General features: G+C 43.0%; 1 protein-coding gene across 1 annotated transcript in view; it reads left to right on the plus strand.

Annotated features, from left to right (window-relative positions):
• Positions 1–10701, plus strand: part of SNTB2 (syntrophin beta 2) — a 96093-nt gene extending 85392 nt beyond the window's left edge. Inside the window, exons 6-7 of the mRNA XM_049786433.1 lie at positions 798–976; positions 8016–10701. Of these exons, the coding sequence (XP_049642390.1) occupies positions 798–976; positions 8016–8108 (272 nt within the window). The 3' untranslated portion in view covers positions 8109–10701. The remainder of the gene's footprint in view (positions 1–797; positions 977–8015) is intronic.
• Positions 10702–13019: the final 2318 nt, after the last annotated feature.

The raw sequence follows: 13019 nt of genomic DNA on the forward strand, positions 1-13019 counted from the left end.
ACATTACTACTCAGCTTCTGGCTATGTGCTCAGGGATCACTCCTGGTAGTGCTCAGGATCACTCCTAGCAAGTTTGGGGTAAAACCAAGGTGTCCATGTTCAAGGTAAGTGCCTTAGCTCTTGTACTACTTTCTTTGGCACTCCATACGTTTATTATTAATTTAGCTTTTGGGCCACACTTGGCAGTGTACAATAATACTCACTACTGATGGGGCTTAGGGAGCCACATGGGGTACTGCAGATCAAATCAAATTGGCCATATACAAGGCAAGTGCCTGCACTGTCTCTGGCCCCATACAATTATGATTAAGAAAACATGCCAGGGCCCAGAGAGATAGCACAGTGGTGTTTACCTTGCAAGCAGCCGATCCAGGACCTAAGGTGGTTGGTTCGAATCCTGGTGTCCCATATGGTCCCCGGTGCTTGTCAGGAGCTATTTCTGAGCAGACAGCCAGGAGTAACCCCTGAGCATCGTCGGGTGTGGCCCCAAAACAACAACAACAACAACAACAACAAAAAAAAAACAACAAGAAAACATGCCAGGGGCCAGAGTGATAGTATAGCAGGTAGGGTGTTTCCTTGAACTCAGCTGACCTGGGTTCCATCCCTGGCAACTTCACATGGTCCCCCTGAGTACTGCCAGGAGTAATTCATGAGTACAGAGCCAGGAGTAACCTCTGAGCATTGCTAGGTGTGCCCCCTCCAAAAAAGGAAAAAGATTCCTTCTTTTTTGAAGTAAGAATATTCTTTTTTACTTGAAAACTCAGTCATGACTTTTTTTTGTTTGTCTTCAATAGGATGCACGTTAAGTGGCCAAGAAGTAAGACTCACTGTCCACTATGAAAATGGATTTAGTATCTTCAGGGAAAATGGTGGCAGCATACTTTACCGCTACCCCTTTGAAAGGCTGAAAATGTCTGCTGATGATGGCATCAGAAATCTGTACCTGGATTTTGGTGGTCCCGAGGGAGAGCTGGTAAGAGGGTTTCTGAAAAGTAGTATTTATTTTACTTAGTATTTCATTTCTTTCTCATCACTTCTTACATCTCATATAGAAAATTAAAGACTGGGGCCAGAGAGAGAGCACAGGTAGGGAGTTTGTCTTGCACGCAGCCAATCCAGGATTGACAATGGTTCGAATCCTGGCATCCCAGATGGTTTCCCATGCCTGCTAGAAGTGATGTTTGAGTGCAGAGCCAGGAGTAACCCCTGAGCACTGCTGGTGTGACCCTTAAATACTTAAAAAAAAAAAAAAAAGACTCACATTTGACTTGGAGGTTCTTTAACTTTTAGAATGCGTTGAATTTTGAATTTAAAGGCATTTTTTCCTTTTGGGGTTTTACTTGTTTTGGAGCCTGCTGGGAATTACACATAGGTAAGCTGCATGCAAACCAAATGCCCTGAACACTGAGGGCACTGTATCCCTCTGGCTCCTACAGGCTGTTTTGGTTTGGGTGCTCATGTCCAGAAATGCTCAGGGCTTACTCCTGAGTCTATGCTAAGAAGTCATTCCTGGGGGCCCAGTGATATAGCACAGCAGCATTTGCCTTGCAAGCAGCCGATCCAGGACCAAAGGTGGTTGGTTCGAATCCTGGTGTCCCATATGGTCCCCCGTGCCTGCCAGGAGCTATTTCTGAGCAGCCAGCCAGGAGTAACCCCTGAGCAATGCCGGGTGTGACCCAAAAACCAAAAAAAAAAAAAAAAAAAAGAAGTCATTCCTGGGGTTCTTGGAGGACCATAATTTTGGGCTTTTTTGGGGGGAGGGGGGTTGGGTCACACCTGGCAGCGCTCAAGGGTTACTCCTGGCTCTGTGCTCAGAAATCGCTCCTGGCAAGCTCAAGGGACCATATGGGATGCCGGAATTTGAACTACTGACCTTCTGCATGCAAGGCAAATGCCCCACCTCCATGCTATCTCTCTGGCTCCGGACTATTTAGTTTTATTTATTTATTTGTTTTTTTGGTTTTTGAGCCACACCTGGTGACGCTCAGGGGGTTACTCCTGACAATGCGCTCAAAAATTGCTCCTGGCTTGAGAGACCATATGGGACACTAGGGGATCAAATCGTGGTCCATTTTAGGGTAGCACCGGTAAGGCACACCTTACCACTTATGCCATTGCTCTGGCTCCATTGGAGGACCATTTGTGGTCTAGGGAATGAACTGTGGTTAGCCACATGCAAGGCAAGTGTTTTAATCTATTCACAGTCTTTGCTGTTTTCTCTCATTTCCACTGCATAAAGAAATTCTCTTTTTTTCTTCTTCTTCCAGTTTTTAGGCCATACCCAGTGATGCTCAGGGGTTGCTCAAAAATTGCTCCTGACTTGGGGGACGATATGAGACAGGTCAGCAGCATGCAAGGCAAGCACCCTACTGCTGCACCACTGCTCAGACCCTGAAATTATTCTTTTTTAAAAAAGAAATTTTTTTTTTTAGAGCTGGGGATATAACTCAAAGAACTGGAACATAATGGTTTGAAATAGAGTCCTGGGTTCAATTTTCAGCATCATATGTTACCAAGCTGGGAATAGCCCCTGAACTTTGCTGGGTTTGGCTCTCCTCTTTTTAAAAAAAAAAGCCACACGGGGCCGGAATGGTGGTAAGTGGTAAGGTGTCTGCCTTGCCCGTGCTAGCCTAGGATGGGCCACAGTTCAATCCCCCAGCATCCCATATGGTTCCCCAAATCAGGAGTGATTCCTGATCGAATAGTTAGGAGTAACCCCTGAGTGTCACTGGGTGTGGCCTAAAAAAGAGTCTTTCTTAGGCTCAGAGAGACAGCACAGCAATAGGGTGTTTGCTTTGCACGAGGCCGACCCAGGAGTGAAGGTAGTTTGATTCCTGGCATCCCACATAGTCCCTGAGCCTGAGCACCATTGGGTGTGGCCAAAAAAAAAAAAAAAAAAAAAAAACAACAAAACCAAAAAAATCAAAAAGAAAGAAAAAGAAAATGAAAAAGAAAGATAAGCAATGTCTACAAAGTCATCTTTTTTTAAAACCTTATAGTTTGAAGGAAGTACTTTTCCCTTTAGAAAATAGAGAAATATATTACACATACATCAGAAATCATAAACAATGATAAGGAGGTACAGTAATGCATTTTATCTCATTAGTTTTAAGCTTTTAGTTCAGGCTGTAGCACAATGCAGCAGTTAAAGCACCTATCTTGTACTTGATTGACCCAGGTTTGATCCCTCACACCACATATAGTGCCTTCAATCCAATCAGAAGTGATTTAGCACAGAGCCAGAAATAAGTCTTTTTTTTTTTCTTTTTTTTTTGGTTTTTGGGCCACATCCGGTGATGCTCAGGGGTTACTCCTGGCTGTCTGCTCAGAAATAGCTCCTGGCAGGCACGGGGGCACCATATGGGACACCGGGATTCAAACCAACCAGCTTAGGTCCTGGATCAGCTGCTTGCAAGGCAAACACCGCTGTGCTATCTCTCCGGGCCCCAGAAATAAATCTTGAGCACAGTTGGGTGTGTCCCCAACTGTTTCTGTGGCCAGAGAGAGAATATAGCAAGTAGGGTGCTTGCCTTGCACAAGGTCAATCTGGATTTAATCCCTGGCATCACAAATGGGCCCCGTCAGTTCCTGAGCACAGAGTCAGGAATAAGTCCTGAAAGGCTGGAGTAATAGCATAGTGGATAGGGCATTTGCCTGGCATGTGGATGATACAAGTTCAATCTTCGGTATACCATATGCACCCCCTGAACCTGCTAGGAGTAATTTCTGAATGCAGAGATAGGAATAACCCCTGAGTGCCACTAAGCTTGACCAAAAGGAATAAACCCTGGGCACTACCTTCTATGGCCATCCCTCAAAAAAAAAAAAAAAAAAGAGAGAGAAAAAAAGGGGGGGCCAGAGAGATAGCACCTCAGAAAAGTGTTCTCTGACTATCTATCCTTTTTAAAGTAGCATCCCGGGGGCCAGAGAGATAGCACAGTAGCTTTTGCCTGGCAAGCAACTGACCCAGGACCTAAGGTGGTTGGTTTGAATCCCAGCATCCCATATGGTCCCCCGTGCCTGCCATGAGCTATTTCTGAGCAGAGAGCCAGGAGTAACCCCTGAGCACCGCCAGGTGTGGCCAAAAACCAAAAAAAAAAAAAGAAAAGAAAAGAAAAAAAGATCATGTCTGGGGGCCAGAGAGATAGCACAGTGGTAGGATGATTGCCTTGCATGTGGCCAACCGAGGATGGACCCGGTTCAAATTCTGGCATCCCATATGGTCTCCTGAACCTGCCAGGAGCAACTTCTGAGTGCAGAGGCAGGAGTAATACTTGAGCACCACTGGGTGTGACCCAAAAAACAAAAAACAAACAAACAAACAAAAATATAGTAAGTCTTTAAGGACTAGAGTGATAATACAGTGGGCAGGGGGTTGCATGTTAGGAGTGATTCTGGAGCTAGCACAGAGCCAAAAATAAGCTCTGAGCTCTATTAGGTTTTGCACCCAACCCTCCCCACACTCCCCCCCCAAAAAAAAGAATCTTTAAAGGATAGGCTCTAGAGCAGAGCTGAAGCATTAGGGCTGGTATGATAGTAGAGCCAGTAGGGTGCTTGCCTTGCATGAGACTGACCTGTTCATTTCCCAACACCTAATTCCTTCCAGTAATGATCCCTTAGTTCAGAGCTTGGAATAATGGCTGAGAATTCAAGATATGGTTCCAAAACAAAACAAACAAAAAGACCAAAGGATTAGTGACACTTAAAATTTTCTGTTAAATCAGCACATATCCAATTAGTTAATAGCTGTTATTATTTAGCAAAGCTAGATTTTTCCTGATTTTTTTTTGAGCGGGGGTGGGGTGGGGGGTGTCACACCTGGCAGCACTCAGGGGTTACTCCTGGCTCTGTGCTCAGAAATTGCTCCTGGCAGGCTCAAGGGACCATATGGGATGCCAGGGATTGAAATCAGGTCTGTCCCAGGTTGATCATGTGTAAGTCAAATGCCCTGCCACTGTGCTACTACTCCAACCCTTTTTTTTTTTTTTTTTTTTTTTTTTTTTTGGTTTTTGGGCCACACCCGGTGCTGCTCAGGGGTTACTCCTGGCTGTCTGCTCAGAAATAGCTCCTGGCAGGCACGGGGGACCATATGAGACACCGGGATTCGAACCAACCACCTAAGGTCCTGGATTGGCTGCTTGCAAGGCAAACGCCGCTGTGTTATCTCTCCGGGCCCTCCGACACTTTTTTTTTTTTTTTTTTGGTTTTTGGGCCACACCCGTTTGATGCTCAGGGGTTACTCCTGGCTATGTGCTCAGAAATCGCCCCTGGCTTGGGGGGACCATATGGGACGCCGGGGGATCGAACCGCGGTCCTTCCTTGGCTAGCGCTTGCAAGGCAGGCACCTTACCTCCAGCGCCACCTACCCGGCCCCCCTCCGACACTTTTTTCTAATATTTATCTGTGCTTTTATTTTTATTTTTTGTTTGTCTGTTTCTGGGCCACACCCAGTGGTACTCAGGGCTTACTCCTGGCTCTATGCTCAGAAATTGCTCCTAGCAGGCTCAGGGGACCATATTGGATGCCAGAATTCAAACCACCGTCCTTTTGCCAAGGCAAATGCCTTACCTCCATGCTATTTCTCTGGCCCATGTGCCTCGTTTTCTTTACTCTCTCTCTCTCTCTGGCCCTGTGCTAGAACCCTTTGAACTACCTTCCAACCTCTATAATTCACACTTTTTTATTTATTATATTATTTTGTTTGGTTTGGATTTTGGACGACACCCAGTGACGCTCAGGGTTTACTCCTGGCTTTGTGCTCAGAAATCACTTCTGGGGCCGGAGAGATAGCACAGCAGTAGGGCATTTGCCTTGCACACAGCCAATCCAGGATGGGCACAGATGGTGGTTCGAATCCCAGTATCCTATATGGTCCCCCGAGCCTGCCAGCGGTGATTTCTGACTGCAGAGCCAGGAGTAACCCCTGAGTGCCACAGCGTATGACCCAAAAACCAAAACCAAACCAAAACAAAACAAACAAACAAAAAAAGAAATCGCTTCTTGGGGCCAGAGCAATAGCAGAGTGGGAGGGCATTTGCCTTGCATGCAGCTGACCCAGAACAGACCCAGGTTTAATCCCTGGCATCCCATATTGTCCCCCGAAGCCAGGATTGATTTCTGAGCACATAGCTAGGAGTAATCTCTGAGCATCACAGGATGTGGCCAATCCCTCCCCCCCCCAAAAAAAAAAAGAAATCGCTTCTGGCAAGCTCAGGGTACCATATGGGATGCTGGTGATCAAACCTGAGTCAGTCCTGGGTCGACTGCATGCAAGGCAAATGCCCTACCACTGTACTATCACTTCAGCCCCAAATTCCCTATTACTATTTTTGTTGTTGTTGTTGTTGTTGTTTTTTTCAGGCCACCCCTATTTGATGCTCAGGGGCCACTCCTGACTAAGCACTCAGAAATTGCCCCTGGCTTGGGGGGACCACATGGGACGAGGGGGGATCAAACCGCGGATCGAACAGAGGTCCTTCCTTGGCTAGTGCTTGCAAGGCAAACACCTTACCTCTACTGCCACCTCACCGGCCCAGCCCCAAATTCATATATTTTTAAAAGTTATATAATTTTAAGAGGTATAGTTAACCAAGCTACCATTTCTATTATCATTGCCAATCACTGATGAAACACTTCATCATGACTCCATGACTCCTTGTTCTGGTACCAACTATATACATGAGAAGCCAGTACTAAGAAACTGTCACAAATTATGACATCCTGTAAGAAATGTCAAAAATTCTACATATAGGGCCCAGAGAGATAGCACAGCGGTGTTTGCCTTGCAAGCAGCCGATCTAGGACCTAAGGTGGTTGGTTCGAATCCCGGTGTCCCATGTGGTCCCCCATGCCTACCAGGAGCTATTTCTGAGCAGACAGCCAGGAGTAACCCCTGAGCAATGCCGGGTGTGGCCCAAAAACAAAACAAAAAAAAACCAAGTGCACCAAAAGGAAAAATGGAAAGAAAAACTTTAGTCTTAAAAAACAGGTGTTCTTACCAAAAAATATGAGTCACAGACTCCAGACAAGATAATTTTATAATCCCCAAAGTTCATTCTTTAAAGTTTCCATAAAGTTTTCCTTTGTAGAGGCTGGAGGCATAGCACAGCGGTAGGATGTTTGCCTCACACAGGAATTCAGGACGGATGGTGGTTCAAATCCCGGCATCCCATATGGTCCCCTGTGCCTGCTAGGAGCAAGTTTTGAGTGCAGAGCCAGGTGTAACCTGAGTGCTGCTGGGTGTGGCCCAAAAACAAAAACAAAAGTTTTCCTTTATAGTATAGATGACATAGCTGGAATTCAGAGATCAAGGATCTGGTAAATTATGCAGATCTTATGAAGGCCTCACCCCAACACTAGGACTTTAGACTTTATATTTTATATTGAAACGACAGTTAAGGGGCTGGCGAGGTGGCGCTAGAGGTAAGGTGTCTGCCTTGCAAGCACTAGCCAAGGAAGGACCGCAGTTCGATCCCCCAATGTCCCATATGGTCTCCCCAAGCCAGGGGCAATTTCTGAGTGCTTAGCCAGGAGTAACCCCTGAGCATCAAATGGGTGTGGCCTGAAAAACCAAAAAACTAAATAAAAAAAAAATAAAACGACAGTTAAGTATGTATTTTGCATGTGAGAGCCCAGGACTCAGTCATTGGCACCAAGCACTACCAGGAGAAACTCTTAAATGCAAAGCCAGGAATAGCCCTTGACAACTTGTGACTGTGGCCACACAAAACATACAAAAATGTAAATGAACAAAAAAAAGTGAAGTATTGGGACTGGAGAAATAGCTCTACAAGTGCACGCAGTAGACCTTAGTTCAATCCCTAGAATCACATGGTCCTCCAAAGCACTATCAGGAATGGCCCCAGCTACCTAATTGGGAGTGGCTTATGGGCACTGCCAGGTGATCCAAATGCAAACAGAAAAGTGAACTGTCACAGCCACACTTTTTTTTTTTTACATGTTTGTAAAAGCATATTTCGATGACAGGAATAATTAATGTCCTTTCTCCACAGACTATGGACCTGCACTCTTGTCCAAAGCCAATTGTATTTGTGCTGCATACATTCCTGTCGGCCAAAGTCACTCGCATGGGACTGCTTGTATAAGCACAAAGAATCACAAAAGAGCTTTGAATGCCTCAAAAAGGAGTTCCACCTCAAAACAAAAAGAAAGAAAAAGAAAGAAAAAAAAAAGCACAAAAAGAAATCTCTTTGATCTCTCATTCAGCTCAGTGCCTTGACAAAGACCTGCAAACCACTGCTGACCCATGCCCATGTTTGAGGAAGAGCCTGCCTTTCACAAGCTACCCTGTCTGCAAATTCTAGGACTGAAAGCTCCAAAACTAGACTGATCTAGTTTCTTAAAGTGGTTTATAAGTAATTTGGCTTATTTCCTCTGTCCAGAAGGGTGGCTTGTTGCTTTTCTTTTGGGACATAACCAAATATTTAAGAGTTTTCTTTTCCTTCTTCCTGTACTGTTTGTTTCAGGCTTACCCTTGAACTCATGCTTAGGGTGATTGTTCTCTGGTGCTAGTTCACAGCAACCCGTGCTTCTTGGTCATTCCAGGTAGGACTTCTATTTTCTTGGAGTTTACTGTCCTCACTTGCTCCTTCCAGCTGGAGAAATCCTTGAATTGTATCACCAAAGCATCCTTCCATCTGTTCCAGCTCCTGCTCTCTTCTCTGCCTGACCTTCGCTTCCCACCACAGTACAAACTTGGCTTCTCCCAAGTGCTAACTTTAGGACTTAGAAGTTGCATATTTTGATTTGCCTTGCCTTGCACTTCCTTTTAAGTGGTGATCAAGTTGAAAAGCAAGTTGTAAACCACGACTTTGGGAAAAAAAAGAGGGTTTGTTTTTGGCTTGTGGTCTTTCTGTATATACTTCGTTAAGAACCAGGGGATTGCCACACGATTTATTTTAAAAGAAAATTCCCATTTTAGCCCAAGCCATTGTTATTGCTTACCAAATGTGCCTTTGGTTAGGGTTAGTGGAGCTTTGTTAGTCACTGTTTGAATAACTGGATATCACTGCCATTCTCGGGAGATCATCTATCTTAATTTTGAGGAATAATCTGCAAGGTGTGTTCCTCAAGTATCTCTTTGAGGCAAGTAAATCCTGGAGAGCAAGCTTATTTTAGAATGAACTTTGTGAGTGAACTTATCTCTTCAGCAAAAGCATCATGTTGAGTCTCTTTGGGCATAATCCTGGTCCTGACCCATCTCCTTGTTGGCAGCAGCATGTCCTGGACAAGCATCTTTATTACAAGTGTTGGCATTATTTTCTTAGTAATGTACCCTACAGTGGGCAGCAAAGGGGACCGGAGTGTTTTGCTAAGAGTGTTAGCTGACATCATTGGGACATTAGCAATTAGAGAACTGGTTTTGTGGTATTGGAGATGCAAGCTCAGTTTATTTTCCTATTATGAAGGAGATATATGACTGAAAATATTTAAATTGTACAAGAGTTGTAAAATATAAGATCAGCAATCTTCAGGTCTGAACCAACAGGGACAATTGACTCAGATGTTCTCCACTCTCTGAGAAAGGAATGGATTTATTTACTAGGTTTTTTAGAAGTATCATAAGAGAAGGTGTGCACTGAAAATGACACTCCAAAAAGGCCAGTGCACACCAGGAGGTATTTGGTTTGAGTGCAGATGTCCATTAAAGATGGGACTTACAAAAAAGTAGATACCTGGGGCCGGAGAGATAACACAGCAGTAGGGTGTTTTCCTTGCACACAGCCAACCCAGAACTGACGGTGGTTCAATTCCCCAGCATCCTTTATGGTCCCATATGGAACCTGCCAGGAGCGACTTCTGAGCACAGAGCCATAAGTAACCCCTGAGCGTGGTTGAGTGTGGCCCCAAAACCAAAAAAAAAGAAGACACTTGAACAAGAATATTATAGTTAGACTTAGAAGCCATACTTTCTCTGCCCAAGATCAGTCCACCAATGCACATGTGGATGGTAGAACTAACCCATATGAAGAGTCTCAGGAGAAGTCTGTTCTTCTCCCAGCTCCAATCCCCAAGATGAATGATCACTTCACTTAAAACTGGAAGTTGAAATCAATATTGGCTGCGTCTTTCAAGAGCTTTTTAGAATTTGAGATTCCATTATCTAATTTTGGTTCCACCTGGGATAAGTTTGTAAGTCAGGTGTAAAATAAATCCCCACACTGTATTTTTAACCCCCTCGTGAGCTGTCTGAAGTAGGGTTGCCCTGTGAATTAATAAACCAAGCCAGGCATAGGAAAGAGAATCATGGAATCGGTGGCTTCTTGCCGCTAGGGTTCTCAGGGAACCGCCAAACTGTAACTAGTTCAAATTCAACCGGGAGAGGGAAGGTCGAGTGAGAGACAAAAGTATCTAGCCAGGTGGACTTTAACAAGTCAAAGGGGTTAATGAAAAGGAAGTTGGGGATCACCTTTGTTTTGGGTAAAAGCAGAATATAATCTAACAGTCAGGAAAAAAGTAGCTGGAATGTAAAAAAATATAGCAGAATTTCAGTGCATAAGACTATTCAGACTCTTTGCTCTGAAGTGTTATTAATCTGAAAAGCTTAATGTTGAATCACAGAATTTGTCGCAAAGCCATTTTGGCTGAGGAGTTTTGTGTTAGTGTGAAAGATTAAGCCACTGAAATGATTTTTTAGGGGGAAATTCTGAGATGCCCTGATCATTAATTAATGAAAAAGATCTGTTAAAAAGAATAGCAAAACCAAGGTGTGTGTCCGTCATGGGCAGTAGAAAGAAGGAAGGGATTTCGGCATCTGGGCTTACTTTACTCAAGCTTTAACTGTCCTCTGTAGCACTAAGGTCTCTGAGGTTCTTAATATCTTTTGAATCTTACTGTCTAATGGCAGCACCCCAAGAGTAAGAGCCCATAAACCACTTATTAACAACTTGGACAGTTTTTCAATGTGAATACCCAGGTTGTTGTTGAATGTTCTTTTTTTTTTTTTTTTTTTTTTTTTTTTTTTTTTGGTTTTTGGGCCACACCCGGCGATGCTCAGGGGTTACTCCTGGCTGTCTGCTCAGAAATAGCTCCTGGCAGGTACGGGGGACCATATGGGACACCGGGATTCAAACCAACCAGCTTAGGTCCTGGATCAGCTGCTTGCAAGGCAAACGCCGCCGTGCTATCTCTCCGGGCCCTGAATGTTCTTTTAGTTTGGGTTTTCAAACCACAAAGGAGTGCTTTCCATGCATGGGGACAGCTTTGCTAAAGTTCATATTTTTAGATGTCAAATTATTTTCAAATAACAAAAATAGACCTTTAAAAATATTTCACATCTTTTATAGGACAACTAATTTTTACTTTATTTTTCTTTTTGGTTTTTGGGCCACACCGGAGATGCTCAGGAGTTTCTTTTGGCTCTTTGCTCAGGGATCACTCCTGCCTGGCAGTGTTGGGTACCATATGGATTACTGGGGATTGAACCCAGGTCAGCTGCATGCAAGGCAAGCGCCTTACCTGCTGTAGCCCCCATTTCTTTTTCACTTAGAATTAGTCAGATGTCCACATGTAAAAAGGACAGGAAAGTGTAGAATAGCTTCCCCTTATTCTGATAAACCACATCCTATGCCACCAGGCTGGGCTTAGAATTTGCCATTTTCCACACAGACATCTCTAAGCAGCCAAATGGTGTGTGAAAATTCTTCCTCCTCATTCCTAAAATTTCTTCCCTTACTCTCTCTCCCCCCAAAGGGGGAAAAGAACAAAAGAAAAAGATTCAGTTAATTCTTTTTCTGAAAAAGGTAAGTCCTAAAGTCTTTAAATGAAACTTACCTGGACATTAGTATCTAATATCATATATGAAGAAATGCATTAATGTATGTTAATACAGTATTTATTAAGTAGTTGCAACTGAAAGCTCATCTACTTAGTAGACAGAGTTTCAGGCTAAAATTTGTGGCATGTACAGGCAATCAAAAGTATTACTTTAAACATCATTCATCTGTCTTAAAGCCATGTTTTATTTAGCACTTTTTAGGCTAGGTAAAGTCTGTTAGTGCCTCTTTTAATATTCTTTACGCTCGCGCAATTTTTGTTACTGAAAATTATTGCATGGCAGGAGAGATTGAATTATTTATTATATTTTTATAAGTGGAAAAATCTAACCAACAAACGATTAGGTTTTTTCCTTCTCCTGAGCAGAAAGGTAACAAAGCTTTTTTTTCAGCTGAATATGCTCTTAGCTAAAACCAAAATTAATTATTTTAAAAAATTAAGCTGTGTGGAATATGGACAAAATTATGCTTCTTCTAGAAAAACAGGTTTCTTTATGAATGGTTTTGTTGGATAAAAATGTGACCTCTTTTGAGAAAAGATTATAATGAATTATTTTGATTTTGCAAGGCCCTCCGGGTCTTCTTGTTTAATTTATGTGCATGTGGATATATTTGTGTGTCTTCAAAAAGTGGGAGAAACCCTATCCATATTTTTAAAACAAAATCATCTTGTAAGCTGCTATGCAAATTCTATTAAAAGCCCTATCTACTTAAAAATTTTAAAACATTTTTTGAAGCTTTCAGGGAAGACAAGTAAATGTAAGCACTTTTTTCTGCTTTTTGTATCCAAAATCTTGGACACTTGTGCTGAATTATGTTCTTAATATTTTACTGGTTGAGCTATTGATTGTATATAATATTTAAACTGTCCAATTATCCAGCATACATTTCCCTCTTGCTGACACTGTTGATGCCATGAAATGAAGTGACTATTTAGAAAGCCAAAGGCCTTTTTTTCAATCTCAAAAGAAATGAAAGTATATATCTTTGGTTGGATCGGAATATATATGTAAAGAAGGAGACATTTAAATTTGAGGTTCTCTTGAACTTTAAGTTGAATTTGATAAAGTCACGCTCATTCTTTTTATATATCTCTATGAGGTACATTTTCTGCCATCTGTTATAGTCTGCCTTGAGTTTGGAAATCTCCTTCAGTTAAATTGGAAGACCAGAGTCCTGTTTCTTTCTTTCTTTCTTTCTTGAGATAAAAGCAAAGCAGAT

This window comes from Suncus etruscus, chromosome 14, assembly GCF_024139225.1.
Source record: "Suncus etruscus isolate mSunEtr1 chromosome 14, mSunEtr1.pri.cur, whole genome shotgun sequence".
Classification (NCBI taxonomy): Eukaryota; Metazoa; Chordata; class Mammalia; order Eulipotyphla; family Soricidae; genus Suncus; species Suncus etruscus.